General features: G+C 44.0%; 1 protein-coding gene across 1 annotated transcript in view; it reads right to left on the bottom strand.

Annotated features, from left to right (window-relative positions):
• Positions 1-7,884, bottom strand: part of IGFBP7 (insulin like growth factor binding protein 7) — a 75,944-nt gene extending 68,060 nt beyond the window's left edge. Inside the window, exon 1 of the mRNA XM_059067162.2 lies at positions 7,356-7,884. Coding sequence (XP_058923145.1) covers positions 7,356-7,830 — 475 coding nt within the window. The 5' untranslated portion in view covers positions 7,831-7,884. The remainder of the gene's footprint in view (positions 1-7,355) is intronic.
• Between the last annotated feature and the right edge of the window lie 14,770 nt (positions 7,885-22,654).

Raw genomic sequence — 22,654 nt, 5'->3', positions numbered from 1 at the left:
CAATTAAACTATGATATCAACTCTGTTATCATATAGAATTTCTCTTTTATGCTATTGAAAGAGCTCTTTTAGAGCAGTTTAGATGGGAATGTATCACATATCCCCCTTGTCAATTCATCAAAAGGCAAACAAAAGCAAGATAAATTCATTAAGCTCTTCCTAATGCTTTTTCACACCCAAGAGTTTGACTTTCTGAATCACTTGTTCTAAGCTATTAATTTTGAAATAATTTTAGGTTTACAGAAGAGAAAGACAGTATGTACACAGAGCCAATGCCACTGGTCTACATGCCACACTGTGAACAGTGAGGCTGTAGCAGAATTCCTAGATTTATGTACCAGAACTGCTAGTTACTGGCTGTGCAATGGCTGACCTTCTGTTCCTTATTTGGAAACTGGGATAAATAATTCCCCTTATCTTCCAAGGCTGTTGTGAGGTTTTGGAGGAAACATCCACAGAAACCCTAACTACTGCACAAACATCAGTTATCATTAACACACCCTACAAGGCACTATGTAGAGTTCTGGCCCCAAAGGAGTTTACAGTCTAGTCAATAATGGTTCTTTACATTTATTTGGTGCTGCACAGTTTTACGCAGTGACTTCATATCCATTCTATAATCTGACCTTTGCAATGATCCTGTGAAGTAGGTAGACTACACTGTGCCTTCATTTATTATACATGTTATCCTGAGGTTTGGAGGGGGTTCCTTTTTCATAGTGGTAAACTCTACTGTGAGCATGTTGGCTCGTCCTTGGCCTTGCCAACATTCTTACTGTAAGTAACTTCAGACCATGTGAACGGGGCTTTGTCAACAGTGGGTTACTAGGTCTGTCTTACCTGGTCTGAACCTTTCTTACTTTTCAGACACCAAACTTTGCAACCTGGACCTGCTTTTGGGCCCAGGCAATTTCATGGATGCCTCCTCTCTCTGGGAACCCACTGCTTGGTGGAGGCCCTGAGGGGGTGGGGTTCTTGCTAGCTCCAGCTGCTTCTAATTAACCTCATGCTGCTTTCCTCCTAGAATGGTTAAGTCAATTCAACAGATTAGCATTTTCAAAGGCACCAGATCATTTGCCATTAAACCAGCTTGGCATAAAAAAGAATTCAACCATTTTACACATTAATTTTAAGTCAAGAATAAAACAACCCTCCCTCCATTATCAACCTGTTTTTTTTTTTTTTTTTCTCCTGACCTCCTCACTTTCTCTTGGAGACTTCATGGGGGTAGTGGGATACTGGTGGGGTGATGGTTTATGATCAACCTGAAAAATCCACACAAATCAGGCTTGGCAAAGCTTTCCTTAGATATTTCTACAGTCCCTCCCACTCTCCTACCCCCCTCATAAAGAGTAAAGGACTCACTGGGAAATCTTTAAAATTTCCTAAAGTAACTAGACTCATTCATTTACATATTCCTAAGTCTGCTTCCATCTCAAAGCTTTTTAACAGTGCCACTCCTGGATCTAAACTACAAAAAAGGTTACACTCATATATTCCCTGGCTTAAAAATTCTTTTGACAATAATTCAGGGTTTGTTTCTTTTTAAAAAGTTGCTAAAAACAAGATGTGATTTATCTTACAATTAAAAACACAGATGAGGTGAGATCATTTGCGGGGTAGCTTGAGGTAAAGGAAGCACCATAATCTTATCCACTGTGGGGAGGAATTTAGAATGAGGGAAGGCTGGCTGGCCTTGGACCCTATCCAAGGGAGTTCTGTCGCTAAACTACCCAAAAGAGAGCCTTATAAGGCAGTTTCTTCTAGAAGGCAAGTCTGTAATAAACCCTGAGGGCAGGCTCTAGAGAAAGATGGAAATCCTATCTAAGGGCATCAAATAAATGCCTTCTCAGCTCAATCACTCTGTCGGATAGGTCTAGAGTGTAAAAGATCTTAAAAGTTATAACCTCCTCTCCCAGACACTTCCCCTCCTCCCTTATGGAGCTGAGAGATAACCTAAAAGGGAATCGTGGAAACAGAATTCTCCAACTCCCACATAGCACTTACAGTATCCAACAGCCTTTATTGCAAATTCTTCCTGGTGTGCAATTAAAATGTGCCTTGTGGCTATTTAATTCCAGCCTGTTAATTCCTCTCCTGAAGAGCTGTTGAACAGTAGGTCAGGCACCTTCCATTTAATTCCCAAACCATGAAGAAACATTAACTTGTTCTTTCGATTACATTCCTTTAAAAGAATCTTTTTTTTGTGTGTGTGTGTGTGTGTCTGTTTGAAACTCTTGTATTTTATTTTATTTTTTTAAACATCTTTATTGGAGTATAATTGCTTCACAACGGTGTGTTAGTTTCTGCTCCACAACAAAGTGAATCAGCTATACATATACATATGTCCCCATATCTCTTCCCTCTTGCGTCTCCCTCCCTCCCTCCCACTCCTCTAGGTGGTCAGAAAGCACCGAGCTGATCTCCCTGTGCCATGTGGCTGCTTCCCACTAGTTAGCTATTTTACATTTGGTAGTGTATGTATGTCCATGCCACTGTCTCACTTTGTCCCAGCTTACCCTTCCCCCTCCCTGTATCCTCAAGTCCATTCTCTAGACCTTTAAAAGAATCTAAGGCAACCTACAGAATGGGAGAAAATATTTGCAAATGATGCAAACAACAAGGGCTTAATTTCCAAAATATACAAACAGCTCACACAACTCAAAAAAACAAACAACTCAGTCGAAAAATGGGTAGAAGACCTAAATAGACATTTCTCCAAAGAAGACATACAGATGGCCAAGAGGCACATGAAAAGACGCTTAACATAGCTAATTATTAGAGAAATGCAAATCAAAACTACAATGAGGTATCACCTGACGCCAGTCAGAATGGCCATCGTTAAAAAGTCTATAAATAAAAAATGCTGGAGAGGGTGTGGAGAAAAGGGAACCCTCTTGCACTGTTGGTGGGAATGTAAATTGATACAGCCACTATGGAGAACAGTACAGAGGTTCCTCAGAAAACTAAAAATAGAACTACCATATGACCCAGCAATCCCACTACTGGGCATTCATCCATCTAATTCAAAAAGATACAAGCACCACTATGTTCATAGCAGCACCATTCACAATAGCCAAGACATGGAAACAACCTAAATGTCCATCAACAGATGAATGGATGAAGAAGATGTGGTACATATATACAGTGGAATACTACTTGGCCATAAAAAAGAACGAAATAATGCCATTTGCAGCAACATGGATGCAACTAGAGATTATCATACTAAGTGAAGTCAGAAAGACAAATACCCTATGATATCCACTTATATGTGGAATCTAAAATATGACACAAATGAACCTATCTATGAAACAGACTCACAGACATAGAGAACAGACTTGTGGTTGCCAAGGTTGGGGGAGGGGAGGGATGGACCGGGAGTTTGGGGTTAGTTGATGCAAACTATTACGTATAGAATGGATAAACAACAAGATCCTACTGTATAGCACAGGGAACTATATTCAACATCCTGAGATAAACCATAATGGAAAAGAATATAAAAAAGAATGTATATATGTATAACTGAGTCACTTTGCTGTATAGCAGAAATTAACACATTGTAAATCAACTATACTTCAATAAAAAAATAATTTATAAAAAGATCTTAAGCCTTTTAAGACCTTCTTCAAGGCTGCCTCTTTTCTTTTCTAAAGCTTCTTCAGGTTTTCAATTCTTTCCTAAGATTCAGTGATTAAAACTGGGTAAAGGGATAAGAACAAACCAACAACTCACTCAACTTTCTGGAACTTTCTGCCTGCAAAAGGGCAATTGAAGCCAGAAAAATATTTTAAAGCATTTCTATTGGAAATAGAAAGTGAGGGTGTGATTATAAACAACAGCAAAGAGCAAACAATTATGGTGGCTGGACCACAAAGGGGGTTGGACAGAAGACGCCAAAATAAGAGTTACTGTGAAGTGCTAGGTAGTTTTAACTTGCTACTAAAGGTACTAGCAAGGAAGACCCTTAAGAATGAATTCTGGGGCTTCCCTGGTGGCACAGCGGTTGAGAGTCCGCCTGCCGATGCAGGGGACGCGGGTTCGTGCCCCGGTCCGGGAAGATCCCACATGCCGCGGAGCGGCTGGGCCCGTGAGCCATGGCTGCTGAGCCTGCGCGTCCGGAGCCTGTGCTCCGCAAAGGGAGAGGCCGCGACAGTGAGAGGCCCACATACCGCAAAAAAAAAAAAAAAAAAAAAAAAGAATTCTGATTCCACAAATAAAAATTAATTCTGAGGAAGAAGAGGGGATGGGACCCAAAGGAAACAAGGGATTGCCAAGGAGCTCAGATATAACGGACCATGAACAAAAGGAGTAACTAAGAACCGGAATAAAGGAGCACCATGTTCTCTTCTAATTGTGAGATTTTATTACACATCTTGGTGTCTCTATTAACTTTTTATTAAGCTGAATTTTCAAATCTCCTCTCCCAGTTTTGCATGACTTCAGGGACCTCAATAAGATCTAATGGCACTAAATTAATGATAACAGTTTTAGATTTGAGATTATTACGTCACTACCTTTTAAATAGATTTTTTTTTTTTTTTAGAAAGATGGCTTTGTCTCTTATCACAGAGGCACAGAAAACAAGCAGACCAAGGTCTCACCACAGAAGGTGGGTAACTGTTGACCTCGGAAAAGAAGGGACTGGGAAAAGATTCAGAGTGTCTCCAGGGCAAGCACTCTGGGAGGTAGGTTTGTAACTTGCATGGATACTTTGTTAATCAACGAGACCAGACCCGTTTTGTGCATCCTCAGCTGTACAGCATCTTAGCACAGTGCTGACACCTGACAGATGCTCAATAAATGCAAGTTAAATGAGACCAATCACCAGAAGGAATGATGCCCCCTCCCTCTCAATACTTGAGGAAGCATAACTTAAGCTTCTTCTGAGGGTAGAAGAAGAACCCTTTCTAGGCTGGAAGAACCTAGAAAATGCATTTCCTATTCTTTGCAAAGCCCCAATACTAAAGGGCACAGAAGTTAATGGCACTCTGATGGGTTTGCTTCTATAATTGTTAAAACACTTTCAGGAGTCAGGAGAAATATATTAGGAGATCTGGCTTTAGCCCCATTTATCTCTGCTGTGGAAAAGTACTCTGGTGGATCTCACATTCTTTTCTGCTCTCCCAGGCATTCTTCTATAAATGGTCCCACGCACTAAACCCCTTATCTCTAAATTTAGGTTGGGAAGAAAGGTTAACTTGTGACAAGTTTTCCAGTTTTAGATGCTATTTCTCTTAACATTTTCCCCAAACATACAAAAAAACTAGGTCTGTACCCTCCTGAGGTTTGCAGTCTGGAGAGATGCTGAGGATCTGGGTTTCATGATAATGAGGTTATATGACTAGTTCTATACGACTATCAGTCTCAATATTTTATAATTGCACTGTGTGAGGGTTTAGAGATGTAAATAGCATGAGAGAAGATGGATAAAACTAGCTACAGGGGGCTTCCCTGGTGGCGCAGTGGTTGAGAGTCCGCCTGCCGATGCAGGGGACACGGGTTCGTGCCCCGGTCGGGTAAGATCCCACATGCTTTAGAGCGGCTGGGCCCGTGAGCCGTGGCCGCTGAGCCTGCGCGTCCGGAGCCTGTGCTCCGCAGCGGGAGAGGCCACAACAGTGAGAGGCCCGCGCACCGCAAAAAAAAACTAGCTACAGGCTAGAATTGACGATAATACTTAAATAATCACCAAGCTATTCTTCTGCTCTGATAAGGCAAGTTCCAGTGATTTGTAAAGATTGTGGGGAAAAATTCCCCTTGGAATGTGTAAGAAAAATGTCAATAGTTGGAATGAATTCTTAAGCTATGCCCATTTCTCTTTTCATGGTATGACTGATAAATTAGACCCAAAGGGCTATTATTGTTGGGAAAGTGTGTGATTATTTTGGATTGTGATTTAAGTTTAAGGTGACGATAATATAAATAGTTAACAGTAAGTTGGTTACACTATTTTTTTTTTCTTTTTTTTCCGGTACGGGGGACTCTCATTGCTGTGGCCCCTCCCGTTGCGGGGCACAGGCTCCGGACGCACAGGCTCAGCGGCCATGGCTCACGGGCCCAGCCGCTCCGCGGCATGTGGGATCCTCCCAGACCGGGGCACGAACCCGTGTCCCCTGCATCGGCAGGTGGACTCTCAACCACTGCGCCACCAGGGAAGCCCTGGTTACACTATTTAAGGCTTTCAATAATGAACTCTGAAATCAGTGGCAGATGACCTATTAGCCATGTGGACTTATGGGAAAAACTTAAAAAAAAAAAAAAAACCCAAAAAAACAAACAAAAAATATCACTTGGAAAGCTTGGAGAAAGTATGAGCTGTGTTAAAGAAGCAACTGCTTCTGTCATTTCAGGAGAACTGCCTCTTCTCTCCCTTTTTCCTACCTTGGCTGGGACCAGGAGAGAGACTGCCAAGGTTGGATTTCTAACCTTCCCTTGAAACTACTGCCTAAGCAGACATTAGAATTAAAAGCACCCCCCCTTTTTTTTCTTTTTTGCAAGTCCAGACTCTATTTTCCCCTTTCATTTATGGCAAGCTTGGACTTGTTTGGAATAAAATAAACGATCAAACATAACCTCAAAGGCATTCCTGCTGAAGAGTGCATCCTGGGTACAAATTACACAAGAAAGGAAAAAGAAAAACAAAATGGTCATAAGGTTCACAACACAAACGACATCATAAAAACATCCTTCAAAGAGTTTGTATTTTTTCGCCCACAAATAATTAGCTAGTTAGATTACTGTTTGAGAATCTGTAACTTCCAGTAAGTGAATTATTTCCCTTAATATTAAGAAACCATGAAATCCAATTTTAAAAATTCTTACAATCTAGCCAAACAAACATGGGACAAACAACTCTCTTAAAGTCCTTATACTGTATTTCATCGTCAAACGCCTTTCTCCTATCTCTTGACTTCATCTCTATACACTCAAGCCAAGAAAGAATGGAGAGAAAATGACATTTTTGGGTTCCCAGAAGAGTGCGGGCAGCTTTTGCGAATAAACTTGCCAGCTGTTAGCATGAGCTGGGTGAGCTTTGGGGACGGGAGAATCTGTGGTATCTGGAAATCTTTTCTATACATAGACTCGCCCTGCAAGTCCCCACTTTCTTGGCGCACGCACCAAACTATCAAAACCACCAAAAAAAGAGAAGGGGAGGCGTCGCCCATCCCTCCCGGTCTCTCGCCGCTGCCAGCTCCCCCCTCCCCGAGTCGGCCCGGATGCCCAAGGGAGGAGCCGCGGGAACCAGCCAGGTGCGCCGGCCGCGGACGCCCTGTCGGCTCTGCCCCGCAAGGGGGCGCCTGGTTCTCCTCGCCCTGTGGGGCGGGGTCGGAGTCGGAGGGGAAAGCGCACATGCCCACCTTGCTCGCAGGTGCCCTTGCTGACCTGGGTGATGGCCTTCTCCCCGCGGCTCTCGGCCTTCAGGCTGGCGGCGCGCAGCTGGCAGCCGGTGGGGTAGGTGATGCCGTCGCTGCCGCACACCGGGTAGCGGCTCTTGCAGACGCACACGCCGCTCGCCTCCGGGCCGCCGGCTGCTGCCCCGCCTTTACCCTTCCGCCTCTTGCGGCTCTTCACGCACTCCATGCCCGGCGCGCAGTGCCCCCTGCCGGCGCCGCTGCCCCCGCACGGCTCGCCCTCGCCGCGGGCGCACACCGGGCAGCAGCCGCACGCGTCGCGGGTCTCGCCCAGCTGGCAGCCCCGCGGGGGCAGGGGCGGGCAGGCGGCCGGCTCGCAGGGGCCGCAGGCGTCCGAAGAGGAGGAAGAGGAGAGGGGCAGGAGCAGGAGCAGCAGCCCGGCTGCGCCGAGGAGCAGGACGGACAGCGGCGGCCGCTCCATAGTGGAGCGCGTTGGCGGCGGCGGGAGGGCGAGTGAGCCGCGTCCCGCCGGCCCGCGCTTTAAATCCGGCGCCCCGCCCGGCCGGGCCGCGGGAACCACACCCCCCGGGCGGCTAGAGCTTGGCCGCCTCGTCCGCACCGCCCCTCCCGGGACCGCGGGGCTCTAGCGCGCCCCTGCTGGCGGGGCATCCGCTGGGCCCGGGGACGCTCCATCTCACGCCTCTTCGCTTTCGGGTTTGGCTCTGAGCGCACCCCGCCGGCTGCTGGTCAGCCCCGTGCTTCCGAGGGCTGCACCCCGTCCTTTGGGGCTCTCCCGCAGTGAAGACAGTTCCCTCCGCTCTGGTCCCTCGACTCTCGCAGCCCGGGTATTCATACTTATTAACAACAGCTTTGAGATGACCCCATGTGTAATCCATTATATTCTCTGTGAGTCTGGGAGACCTGAGTGTTGATTGCTCTGCGGTTTGGGAAGCTCTTTTAAGAACAATTAGTTTTTCAAACCCCGCTTGGGGATTTTGTGTCCCCGTTGGCCACAGGCCCGGTGAGATCTTGGGTGCCAAGCTAAAAGGACAAACCATTGCCAGCCACTCCTGTTCTCAGCACCTCATAACTGCTTCCATATGCCAAGTTTTAAGTGTGAGTACTGGAACCCATGCGAGAACAGGTCACGTCTTCAGTTTATAATATGTGGTGCTGAACCTCCATCAAACCTCTCTGGAGGACTGAGCACAGCTGGGGGAGCCACTGAGGCCCCTAAAGCACCCCAGTTTTCACCAGTCATTACGTGAGGTTTTTTTTTTTTTTTTTTTTTTTTTTTTTTTTTTTTTTTTTTTTTTTGTGGTACGCGGGCCTCTCACTGTTGTGGCCTCTCCAGTTGCGGAGCACAGGCTCCGGACGCGCAGGCTCAGCGGCCATGACTCACAGGCCCTGCCACTCCGCTGGCATGTGGGATCCTCCCGGACCGGGGCATGAACCCGCGTCCCCTGCATCGGCAGGCGGATTCTCAACCACTGCGCCACCAGGGAAGCCGCCGTGAGGTTTCTGATATAAACGACTGACAATTCCTCCTCAGTCTTTCTCAAAAGTGCTCTGCAAACTCAACTTCAAAGCTTTTTTTCCAAGAAAAAGGCTCTTCAAATCCCTCTTACCCAGATTTCTGTTTCCATGTTTATTAAATATACAACACCGCAGTGTGCGTCATTCCACACGTCACATCTGAGTTCTTTTTTCTTAGCACAAATCCAAGGATGTATAGGATTGCTAACTCAAAGTGTGCGGTTCACTATGCCACCAGCAATGTATAGATGTCACACTCACCAGTCTTTCTGGGATAATCATTGTAAACTTTTCTGAAAATTAAATAGTCACAAAACTCAGAGAATAAAAAACCAAGCACCCTCCTAACCAGAAAAGCTAGCACCTATTCTTTGGAGTCTCCTTAGCATATTCTAGAAAAGTAGCACTTTTTTTTTTAAAGGTCATGTGTTGACACAACAGTTGTTTATAAAACCATGAAAAGTCTTTGGAGCAGACTTTTTCTAAGTATTCTTGCCTCTGTCCCTCAGTGATAGAGTTTACATGACCCAGTCTACAGTCCCAAACTGAAAGAAATGCAGAGAGTGCACTCTGATGTTGCCTGTTCTATCTCAATTTTATTAATTCGCTGGTCAAGGTCCACTAAGTTGGTTTCATGCCCTGTTATAACTGCTGTAGTTTTAGGATCTCCAGAACCTGAGACAAAGATTCCAGTGCAAGTAGTTTACCCGAGAGGCCATGTCAGGACATAACAACTGGGGGGGCAGAGGCGGTAGGGAGTGAGCCGGAGGGGAAGACAACCAATAAAGATGCTTATCAAGTCAGTTCCGGGCAGGGTGGGCTCTGTAGCCAGATGAAGCCCCCTCAGGCTCTGCAAAGTTTTTGCGTATGGGGGGTTGGGGGAGTAGGGGGCAGGCACTGCACCACTAAGGGCTGTATAACACAGTGTTTTTCAAACCCTGAGTTGGAGCCAGCAGTAAGAAGGCAAATACGAGGCACAGTAGAATCCCTTTGGTGGCGTGGGGAGACCCTTATTGCCCAGCAAGCAGAAGAGCAAGTAGGGTTTTTAATCACTGAAGGGGGTGCCTGGGCTTTGTGTGATGACACCAATCTGGAGGACTTGAAAATAAGAAGAGATGTGGTTATTCAGAAGAAGGAGAAAAGGCAGGAAAATGGGGCCTTTACAAAGAAACTTGACAACCCCTGCCTTCCAAGAAAGAAGATATGTCACCCATTCAGCTTCAGTTCTGGTGAGACGAAGAGCCTAGATGTGGAGACAGGATATGTTATCTGCAAATAGAGAGCATTTTACTTCTTCCTGTTTAAGCTAGATGACCTATATTTCTTTTTCTTGTCTAACTGCCCTGGTTAGAACCTCTAGTATAATGTGCAATAGAGTGGTGAGAGTGAGCTTCCTTGCCTTATTACTGACCTTAGAGGGAAAGCTTTCAGTCTTTCACCATTAAGATGTTAGCTGTGGGTTTTTCATAGATGGTCTTATTACACTGAGGAAATTGCTTTCTATTTCCAGTTTGTTGAGTGCTTTTATCATGAAGAGGTATTGCATTTTGTCAAATGTCTTTTTTGCATCTACTGAGATGATCAATATAGGTGTATTTTATTTTATTGATTTTTGAATGTTAAACCAAGCTAGCATTCCTGGATTAAATCCCACTTGTTATATAGTGATGTATAATCCTTTTAAATATGTTTTTGGATGTGATTTGCTAATATTTTGCTGAGGATTTTTGCAACTATATTCATAAGAGATATTGGATTGTAACTTTCTTGTGATGTCTTTGATTTTGGTATCAGGGTAATAGTGGGCTCATAGGATGGGTCAGAAGTGTTTTCTTATCTTCTGCTTTTTGGGAAGAGTTTGTGAAGAATTGGTATAATTCTTCTTTAAACGTTTAGTAAAATTCAGTGAAGCCATCTGGACCTGGGTTTTCCTTCATGGGAAGTGTTTGGCTATTAACTCAATGTCTTTACTTATTATAGGTCTGTATTAGTTTGCTAGGGCTACCATAACAAAATACCACAGACTGTGTGGTTTAAACAACAGAAACTTATTTCCTCACAGTTCTGGAGGCTGGAAGTCCAAGATCAAGGTGCCAGCAGGGTTGTTTTCCTCTGAGAGTCATAAGGGCAAGATCCTCCCCACAAGGTGCCACCCACAAAATACCAAGAACCCTCCTCCCTTCACTAAATAAGACTGCTGCTTTACCAGTTATAGCTTTACATTGCTCAAGTCTGCCTTTCTTATAGATAAGATTTATTGAGATACTCAACCACAGAATTCTCCCCATCTAGAGCAAGCTCCTGCTTCCTTAGACCTTTGCCAAAATTACTCAACCAAAGCCCAAATCCCATAATAATTTTATAACTTCCTCTTACTGAGACCCCCAACAGTTCCATATGGAGTCCATTCGCTCTTGCTAAGATGGATAATAAACCCAACTTATTTGACTACAGGTATGTTCCTGGAGGTCTTTAGATGAAGGGCAATGACACACGAGCCATTTCCTTTCAGCTCCTTCTCTTCTATCCTACTTCAGCTCAAAATTCTCCTGCCCGAACCCATAGTACACTCCAATAACCCTCACTGATGGGTCCTTGTACCTGGCAAGCATCCTTCTTGGTGGGGCATCTTCAAGACTTCTCCGGCCAGCAAACTTCAGTGGCGTTTGTAGGAGACCCATGGTGCCATGCAGCCTACACTGCTGTGTCACTCTGTGCCCGTCCTTCCCAGCAGTTAGATGGCTAACTGGAAGATGGAATTCCATTAAAAAGTTTGAAAGGTAGATGGATGAAAGGGAAGACCAGTTGGGCAGCTACTACCACCCACTACTGTCAACTACTACTACCATCCAGGCAGGAATCAATGAGAGCTTGGAGTAAGTCGTGGTCAGGGGGCTGGAGGGAATGGACTGTATCATTTCTGGTCCTTCTTGGATAAGTTTGTGAGCAAAAGGGGGCACTGTTCATAATTACACTAGACAATAGGCATAAATCAAGATTGCCTTGGACAACAGGGACATATGGTCACCCTAAATAGAGGGGAAGGGATGGTTGAGAGATCTTTAAGAGGTAGAATATATCAGGCCTCAGGAAGCAACTGACATGTGAGAGGAAGTCAAAAAAAACCTTGACATTTCTTGCATGGGAGATGGGGTGAAAGCTGCTGCAGGTTTGTGTTAGGGGAAGGAAACCAGCTTGATTTTGGACATGCTGATTCTTTACAAAACCAGGTCTATCCTTTTTGGGCAGTTCTAGAAAGGGAAACAGGAGAAACTATCTAGTAATCATATGACATTGCTGTAGAGACACTGCAGGGCTTTGACTTAGAGTAAGCCCTTGATGTTTGTTCTCTCTATATGTGAAGTCCCTCAGTGATTAAATCTTATTGTTTAATAAAGGACAGAAACTGATTTCTTATCAGCATTCTGTATCTGATCTCTTAAAAGAGCTATGGCTATGCAGGGAAATAGCTAATGATATAATTGAAAAGGCATTAATAGCCTATAAAATTCAATATTAGAGACAGAACTTGAAGGACTCTCTAGAGGTCATTTAAAGCTAGCTGACACTGGAGTGTGCCATTAGCCCTGATTGTAAGTCATCAGGGGCACAGAGATAACTGATAACTCTTAGAGATCATCGAGGAAGATGGTCTTGTTTGTATTCTGCTCTATTATTTGACAGTCTTTCAAGATTTCAGAAAGTCACTGAATAATTAGCCAACTTCCAAATATATACAGTTGCAAAGAAAATGTAGGTTTAAGCTCTAATCCTTACTGTAGCAGATATGTCATGTGAGGCTTTTAAACCTCTAGGAGCTTCATTTCCTGGCTTAAAATTCATTATTTTATACCTTAACTTTGAATTAACATAGACTTTTACATTTACATTCCTCTATAAAATAAATTAGGGAGCATTGCTTCTTATGACAAAAAGTAGGAAGAAATCTCTTTGGGTTATTCCATAATTAGGCTTCATCCTTTTTTGTTATGGGGGAAATGATATGATCATTTGGTGGTAAATGATGCAGTGCCCCTATATTAATCTTCCAGTTGCCTGATTCCATAATTCACCTTGGCAAAGTAGAAAAATAAAAAAATTAAAAATGGCTCCTCATCGTGAGAAGCCTGGGAGAACATCAAAACAGGAGGGAAAAAAATATTTTCAGGGAATAAGCGGTTCAGTCACAAACTTAACTGTGAGTGAAACTTTGTGCTCATGAAGGGGTTACATGGGTGTCTTTGATCAGCGGTCGCCAACCTTTTTGGCACCAGGGACCGGTTTCGTGGAAGAGAGTTTTTCCTCTGCCGGGGTCGGGGGTGGGGGCGGACGGGTTGGGGAAGAGTTCGGGCGTTAATGCGAGCGATGGGGAGCGCAGCCCGCACACCTCCTAATGGGCAGCCCGGTTCCTAACAGACCACGGACCACTAAGGGGGTTGGGGACCGCTGGCTTTGATAGTTTGTGCGGATGTTTATCCTGAGAGCCTGGATTCCTTCCCTTCTGAACAGATGATCAGCTACAATGTTAAGAAGTTGAGGAACAAATTTTCTTTCACTGATGCTGTTTTATTTATTTATTTATTTATTTATTTTAAGCTTCTTAAGGGATTAGAATAACACTAATAATAATGTTATTAGAATAACATTCCTTTCAATGCTGCTAAAAATTCACTTTTTAAAAAGCTGATACCCGAAGGACATGATTGTTCCTTTATTCCTGCCATGGAGCTACCTAGCTGGGATGTCAGCCTCTTAGGGGAATAACAAGCTAATTCCAGTATTGTCAAAATCCATATCTTATCAAGCTTCAAATTCAAATCCCTTCATGCCAAGCCACTTCCCTCATTAGTGCCTCCTCATATCATTCATGTTTAATAAAAAATGCTTGCTTTTTAAGAGAAATGGTGATGTGCCCGACCAGAGGGAATAGTGGAAAAGTGTTAAGTCCCTCTTCTTTTTAATTCTTGCTGAGTGGAATTCTCTCAGGTCATTTGAGTATATTCCCATGCCTTCTTGAGAAGTAACACTTTTAGGTTTTCCCCAAGGTCCAAAGGTGAAAATTGTGTCCTCAAAAATGTCCTGAGAGCCCATGAGATGCACTGGTTGTTGTTGGCTGAAAGTCAAGGCCTTCAGGGGCAGGGGAGGTTCCCCAGTGACTTTCTTACTGCAGAAAAAGTGATTTGGGGATGAGGCAGTCAAGAAAGGGGAGAGAGGATACAACTTTAAGAGAAAAGAACTAATGCCTCCTTGGTCCTGTGCAGTCCCAGGTCTCAGGAATCCACGGGGCAGGTTAACACACAGCAGGGGACTCTAGTGGAGGCTTGAACAGCCTTCAGGGTGGGAAGCAGACCCACTGAGTTGTCCTGGTAGGTGCACAGTGTGTGGCTGGAGGGGCTCTGTGGTGGCAATGACGCAGGTGTGGAAAAACCTTCCGCCTCTTTAACCATGGCAGTCAGGTGATGCACATTCCAGAGTCCAGGAAATTCGCTTCCTGTGGAAAAGTGACACATTACAGCTTCATGTGCCTCTCAGAAACCATCTTGCTAAATCTTTTTGGGTCACATTCTTAGTGTAATTGTCTACCACTAGCATTCACAAGAAGAGCTCACTGCGGACCGAATTAGAGCTATTCTCAGGTATAACTGCATCAAACCATTCAGAACATATAAAGTTCTTCATCTGGGCCTCTCGAGGCAGGTCTGGTCAGTCGAGGGTTTATATTCAAATAAATACTGTTGATTTATCACCCCCAGTTAATAAGAAGAATGCCATACTTCTTACAATTTTCGTTTTCTTTCTGTTTTTCTTTTCACAGCCAGGGATTGAACCTGCACCCTTTTGCAGTGGAAGCATGGAGTCCTAACCACTGGACCTCCAGGGAAGTCCCTTGTGGTTTTCTTTATAAGGCACTTTTTTATTTTTTATTTTTATTTTTTGCGGTACGCGGGCCTCTCACTGTTGTGGCCTCTCCCGTTGCGGAGCACAGGCTCGGGACGCGCAGGCTCAGCGGCCACGGCTCACGGGCCCAGTCGCTCCGCGTCATGTGGGATCCTCCCGGACCGGGGCACGAACCCGTGTCCCCTGCATCGGCAGGCGGACTCTTAACCACTGCGCCACCAGGGAAGCCCTATAAGGCACTTTAAAACCTGTGCCCCAGCTGCATCGCTCCACCCTTTTCCTTTGACCTCTCTGATCCACCAAACTGAAAGGCTTCCGGTTTCCTGGATGTGCCATCTTCTCTAGACTTCTCATGTGCTGTTTCTGCTTTCTGGAATTCCCTGCAAAAACTGAGCATTCATCTTCTTCCCAAGACCTAGTTTTGTCTGTGATGGAACCCTGCCTCCTCTGCCTGTTTCCCTTCTGGGAGTTGTGCTTCTGAACCCCAGCCACGTCTGGACTCCCGCAGTTTGTTCCCAGCTCTGTCTGATGCCCATCTGCCCATGTAGACCTCTGTGTCATCTGCTCCAGAAGTTCAGTTCCTTCTTGCTGGGCTGTCCTGGGAGGGCGCTTACCTGGACTACCTTCACTCTGCATATGTCATATCGTCCACGTACACATCCATACTCCAGGCTGCGTTCCCCCACAGCGTCTGTAGCTGGGCTTGCCCGCCAGGGGTTCCTTCCTTTCAGTGAGCACATCGTGTCCCAGCTTCCAGCCTTTCCCAACACATCCATCCTGCCTTCACCAAGCCCTGTCTCTTTCCCTGGGGGCTTGTAGGGTAGGAGGAAAAATAAACTCTGACTGAAGTCGTTTGGGATTTGGCTGTCAGAATCTTCTCTTCTTTGGGGGTCTATTTTTTAAAACATTCAGGCTTAGGAGGAATGAAAACTTTTCCCCAAGACTAAGGCATCCTGCTCTGACCCCCAGAGCATCCTGGCTCCTCCTTCAAGTCTCGGCTCAGACATTGATCTCCGTGCGAAGAACATTCTCTAACCCTCAGGTCTGGCGGAGGGGCCCCTCCTGGGCACGTTCTCCCTCTTAGCTTCATTGCACTCTATCCAGCCAACAGACTGTGCAATCTCAAGGATGATGAATGGCTTTAAAAACTGATTGACTACTAGTGTTGTATCTCTAGCACTCAGCCCAGTAGGAGCATGCATGCACGAATGAATGCATGAATGAATGTCTTCTCTTTATATCTTCCATGAGTTAACTCTCTGTTGTCTAAGACATCTCAGTTACCATACATTCTTCAGACTCTTGTTTTGCGGGGAGGTCCCTTTCTTCTCTTATTCCAGTTTCCAGCAGTTTCTAGCTGTATGACCTTGAGTAAGTAACTTAACCTCTCTGTGCCTCAGTTTTCTCATCTATAATGTGAGGAAAAGAGTAGTACCTACCTCACAATGTTGTAAGAGCATCAAATGAGCTAATACACATTGAGCACTTAGAACAGTGCTTGGGACCTAATTAACCCTCAATAAATGTTATTTTTCTATAATTTCCTGTGCATTCTTTGGTGCTTTCACAGGATTACTACACCAACAATTTTGGCAAAATTGATAGAATAAAATATTGTTGGACATTTTCCTCTCACTAGGTTGGCGGGAATTATGTAACATAGCTTTATTTTCCCTTCACTTTGCTTCTGCATTTGACTCCTCCTGTCTTTTTTGGAGGGACTCAGGGTACTGAGGGAGGTGGGTGGGTAGCTCTGTTGGTGGGTGGCCCTTGGGACTAAATGACTTTGCAGGCCACACTTAGGATATTAGTCATACCTAAGGTTTGAGACTTAAGTTTGAAGATGTTTCAACAGTTTTACAAGGACATCCGTATTAAAAAGACAAAAAAGCCCTATGTGAACACTGGTAAAGTTAAAATGGTGCCTGGGACAAAATGAAAACTTGTTTGTGTAGGGCTAGTCTTTCTAGCCTAACTTGCAAGACTTACAAGCTGGATCTCTGAGCCATGTGCTGATGGGAAGGTCTCTAGGAGAATAGTCCATACTTCTTGAAAAGCACCGCTTCCTCTGCACCTGTGGAGTTCTTCAGTCTCATGGCTGTTGCCTTAGGACCTGCAGAAGTGTGTGGATTCTCCTTCCTCATTCTTTTCAAATAAGCAATAAGGCAGAGGTTCCAAGGCATCAAAGGGTTTGCCTATTGCTCTTTAATTCTCTATCTCAAAGAATTAGAAATGACATTTAAATATTCCCCACACTGGTTTCAGCCCCCTGCTGGTCAGATACACTTTTTTCAGAAGGCTGAATATTTCTAGTCCTTCACTTTTAAGGGCAAAGTGAACACAGAGGGTTCTGCTCACAAACAGGGGCTGATTCAGAGGGGTTGGGGTAGGGCTGTTTTTATCTCTTTTTATTATCTCCCATGTAGCAGAAATGATGATCAGTGTCAATATCCAATCTGGATTTAATCACCCCATTTGAAGCAGGTTCATAGTTAAGTCCACCTCTGCTCTGTAGCAGCAGCATTGAACTGGCACAAATTTTGTGGACAGGTGTCTCACAGGAATTGCACAAGCATTACATGTGCCACCTGTTGCAGTATTTGTCTTTTTGGAAAAGGTGCTTGCAGATCTCAGTGTAACTTGTTTAATATTCATAGATTCTCAATTCCATCCTCTTTTCCAGAGAGAGGAAATATTATTAATTTCATGGTGAGTGTTGGGGGGTGGTGTCTTACATATTTGATGAAGCAGAGCCTCAATAAGAAAAGCCAGTAGATGCTTTGGAAATGTCCTGTCGTTCTGGCCTGAATAATGGAGGGGGTGGTGGTTGTATTAGTTTTCTATTTCTGCTTAACAAATTAACACAAGTTTAGCAGCTTGTAGGACTGCCTGGGTCTTCTGTCTAGGCTGAAATGAAAGTGTGCATTGGTTTGGGTTCGTATGGAATCCATAAGAGGGTCTGGGGGAAGAATCCACTTCCAAGATCATTCAGGTTGTTGGCAAAACCCAGTTCCTGTGGTTGTAGGACTGAAGTCCCCACTTTCTTGCTGGTTGTTGGCTGGTCAGCTCTCTGGTCCTTGCCTGTGGCCCCCTCCATCTTCAAAGCCAGTAATAGAATAGTCAGATCCTTCTCGTGATTCAAGTCTCTCTGACGTCCTCTTCTGCCACAGAACACTCTCTACCTTTAAAGGGCTCATGTGATTGAACTAGGCTCATCTGGACAATTTCCCTTTTGATTAACTCAAAGTCAATTGATCAGTAATAATTTAATTATATTTTCAAAATCTCTTTTGCCAGGTAATATAATGTAATCAGGGGCATGATATCTCATCATATTTACAGTCCTGGAGATTAGGGTGGGAAATCTTGGATGGTCAGTTTGGAATTCTGTCTATCACAGTTGTCAAGTATTGTTTTCTGAAATTAGCTCTCCACTGAAGCTAAGCTTCTGTGACTTTCCTTTTTTGCTTTTATGTGTCTGTGAACCTTGCAGTTGGTTGCCTGTTCCCTGTCTTATTGATGTGGTTCAAAGAGGGTGCCAACCTCCCAGGGCACTGATTCCTGGGGCTCTCTGTTGGTTTTGGACTTTGAGGTTTGGTGTTCCAAGCACCCATCTTTGCTTGGACCACCCAAGGAGAGCTATGCGAAGCAGACAGCAGTCAACAGAACCAGGGCCAGCCTCCAAACCTGTGTGTTTTTAGTTTTACAAGGAAATAAGAAATTGCTGCTGTATTCACAGACCAACAATTATCTCATTAAATAACTTCTCAGACCTTGATTTAGCCATTATGAAAGATGTTTTGGTAAAGAACATCTGGTGTTGTTTTCAATTAAATATTGTACCACTAAACTTTGATTAAAAACTGATTTAAAATTTTAATAGCCCTTCTTTAGAAGATGGCTAAATGCAAAAAAGAAAAATGTCACTTATTTAAATTGTTCCCTCCCCCTCCCTTTGTTGCTCTGTTTTATCCGGATTCCTATTAATGACTGTTTAAAACCCACGCAATTTTGGATGCAGTAAATCTAGATGCATAAATAAGATTACCATACCAAAACTGCTGTTCTCATGCTTTTACTATTGGTACCTCATTTTATTTTTATGCTTTAATTAAATTGAGTATATTTTATGTTTCAGTTTGCTTTGAAACAACTGCAGTGCCTATAATTGACACTATTTCATCCTTGTTAGAAAGTGCCGAGTTGAATTAAACACATCAGTTCCATTTCCTTTTACATTTAATCTGTGGAAAAACCAAGACAGAAATAATATGAACTGTATTTCTTTTCCAAGTTGCACTGATAGGTGAAAATAACTAACTGCTTAGTAATTACTAATAAAGACTGAAATGAAATCTTTACTGTTAGCATACTCTTACCTATGTAAAAATATTTAGTGGTATAAGGTAATTTTACTTAGTAATTTTTCCTAGATGTAACAAACAACAAATACATTATTGCTCTTCCATGTACTCCATATAAAGCATAAATCTTCAAGCACATATTTTAATATATTTTTACTTAAGATATCATGTCTAGCCTAAGTATTTTTGGTGGGGTAATGACATTACTCCATGTTTCTGAAGAGCAGCCTTGGCAAGCTTTTTTTTGGTTAAGGGCCACATATTTTTAACTTCACGGGCAATATGATCTCAAAACGATATAACTCTGCTGTTGTAGCATGAAAGCAGCCAGACATGATAGGTAAACAAATGAATGTGGCTGTGTTCCAATAAAACTTTACTGACAAAAACAGGTGGTGGCCCCGGGTTTGACCCGTGGGCTATTGTTTGCTGACCCTGACTATCGAGGATTATGACCAAGCATTGGCTAATGTAAACAGCTGAGAATAATCAATAGGTCAATTCATGGATTAGGGTCCTGATTAGGGTCCAAATTTTTGTTATCATAGATTTTTTTTGCTTGTCTTGCAATAGTTTGTCTTAAGTTAATCTGTTGATTCCCACATTGGAATTTCTCCCCCTCCACATGTTGTATTTAAAGTGGGAACCTAGGCTCTTCGACATTTCCACAAGTCTAAATTAAGTCAATGAATAATTATCCTGATTAAAAATTTCTCTTCTCTGTTGGTTCAGACTATAATGACAGCATATTTATCTTACACACAAACTTGGCTTGAGTCAGGCCAGACTTTGCAAGTCTCAGTTCACATGATTGTATTTTAGATTTAGTGCCAGTTTTGGGTGGGAAGAGGGTCAAGCAGAGAGCAGAAGCCAGGAAACATTTCTTGAATGGAATTTGGGAACTGGAAACTGTTATTTTGCTAATAACAAACAAGAAAGATATTTCTCTTTGCCTCTCGTTCGTGATGATGGATTTCCCCTCACATACAAATATGCCTGTAAAATGTGATAGGTGCCTGGCCCACGCTCATGCGATGTTCCCATAGTGCTTTTGCTGCCTGTTGCTTTCTGTGGGCACAGCATTCTTATTCAAGAGCAGCTACTGACTTCTTTGTCAGTTGCTTTCTGGCAGAATAGCTGCCTCCTGGTCTGTAGTTGCTGACACAAATGTTATTTAATAAGGGCATATTGCCTCAATGAAAAGTCAGATTCTGGATGATGTTAAGTTTCAGAGAAGCATGCATCTGGCCTGACAAACAACTTTCCTGTATGACTGGACTGAGGTGGTCTACACAGAAACAAAGCAACCCGTAAAGCACTAATATTTTCTCATGCAGGTAACATTGCCTTACATGTTTAAACCATACAGTGTTAAATATCAATCTACAACAGGTTGGGGGAAGGCATTAATAATACTTACACCCACCATTTCATTGAGGGTCCACTATGCTCTAGGAATTGTGAACATGTTTTCTCTAATCCTTACAATCATCATACGAGGTAGGAATTATTAGCACCATCTCACCTGCATGGAGGCTCAGAGATTTTAAGTGACTCGTGGAAGATGGCAAAGCTGGTAAATGGTGGAGTTGGAATTCATGCTCAGCCTGCTTTGGAACCAAAGCCCTTGTCTTTCTCTTACGATAGGTGTTTTTTTGTTTGTTTGTTTTTTTGCGGTACGCGGGCCTTTCACTGTTGTGGCCTCTCCCATTGCGGAGCACGGGCTCCGGACGCACCGGCTCACAGGCCCAGCCGCTCCGCGGCATGTGGGATCTTCCCGGACCGGGGTACGAACCTGTGTCCCCTGCATCGGCAGGCAGACTCTCAACCACTGCGCCACCAGGGAAGCCCATGATAGGTGTCTTGATACAGCTTCAGGCCAGTAGTTTTCCATGACCACACCCTACCTCAGAGCAGTTAAGTCACAATCTCTAGATTGGGGTCTGGACTTTGGTAGTTTTCAAAAGTACTCCAGGTGATGTTAATCATTGGTCCAGGGGTGCAATCTAGAGACACCTGTATTTGGGTAAAGGCTGGGCTTATCCTGGTTGTTAAATGGGCACAATGCTATCCCTGGCTGCTTCTTTCCATGTCAGTTTGTGCTGCCACAGCATTCTCCAGTGGTCTCCTTCAGGAATCCCTGCCCTCTACAAGAACGCACTCATGTAGCATCCCCTTGCACCTGGCATGGATGTCACGCTTTATCTCCATCTTACTGTGAATAAGTCTTTGGGTTACCACTGCTTGGGGTCTTTGTGTGGCATTTTATTACCTGATTCTTGCCTTTCTCTTAGAAAGAAGCCTAGAGTAAGTTCCTAATAGAAGTTAAAACAAGGTGGCCCCTTGGGAGAAAGGAGTGACTAATTTAGAATTGCAGAATCTGGAAAAGGAGTAAAATCTGAGTTGAATTCTGAAGTGAGGCTATAACATCTATAGACTGGTAGTGGGGCTGGGCTAGTTGGGGCAGGCTTTTCTGGCAGAGAGGGAACAGCTTGAGGCAAGATCTGGAAGCAGGGGATACAGGGTGACCTAACAAAAATTTTGGAGTGCCTAATTTGAGCCAGGTGTCTGCATGGTGAGTGGCCCACGTGAGTGGGATAGAGAATGGGTTGCACACACACTTTTTCACACATGTGGGTAATGAGAGGTAACTCTGCAAAGTGTCCAGCTCTCTCTGAGACAGGTTTCAGTATCTTCTTCATCCATAGAGCCCTCTAGAGACCCAGCACCTCCCATTCTCTTGGAAAGGGCTGTCTATGACTCCTCCCCTGTGACCTGGCTGATCAGACCAAGGACAGATGCCATAACTAAAGGCACAAGTCCATTAGTTGGCCAGAGCACCAACCAGATGATCTCTCTTGGGAATTTGAACCAACGATCACAGAGATTTTCACAGCAGAGGGCACTGGGTGTGAATGATCATGCATTTACAGAGTGTTACCCGCCTCATGCTGTTTTAGGACCTAAGACAACAGTGATGCACATGAGAAAGTCCTATTCTCATCAAGCTCATGTCAAAGTGGGTAGATGGCCGAAGGAAATTTTAGTGTTCATTGTCTTAGTCAGTTTGGGCTGCTATAAAAAAGTACCATAGATTGAGTGGCTTATAAACAACAGAAATTTATTTTTCTCAGTTCTAGAGGCTGGGAGTCTGAGATTAGAGTGCCAGAGTGGTCACGTTCTGGTGAGGACCTGCTTCTTGGTTTGCAGACAGCTGTCTTTTAGTTGAATCCTCACATGGTGGAAAGAGGGCTAGGTAGCTCTTTGGCCTCTTCTTATAAGGGCACTAATCCCACTCACGAGGGCTCCACCCTCATGGCCTAATTACCTACCAAAGGCCCCACTTCTAAATAACATCACATGGGGGGTTCAGTTTCAACATACGAATTGTGAGGGAGACACAAACATTTGACACATTGCAGTGATAAAGGCAATGGAATGATAAAACAGGGTCATCTGATAGAGTATAACTGGGTGAGACAGATAGCACCATATAGGGGGGTCAAG

The sequence above is a fragment of the Kogia breviceps genome, chromosome 6, assembly GCF_026419965.1.
Source record: "Kogia breviceps isolate mKogBre1 chromosome 6, mKogBre1 haplotype 1, whole genome shotgun sequence".
NCBI classification, from domain to species: Eukaryota; Metazoa; Chordata; class Mammalia; order Artiodactyla; family Physeteridae; genus Kogia; species Kogia breviceps.
Note: the sequence above shows the minus strand (reverse complement) of the source record. Positions and strands in the feature narration are given on the sequence as shown.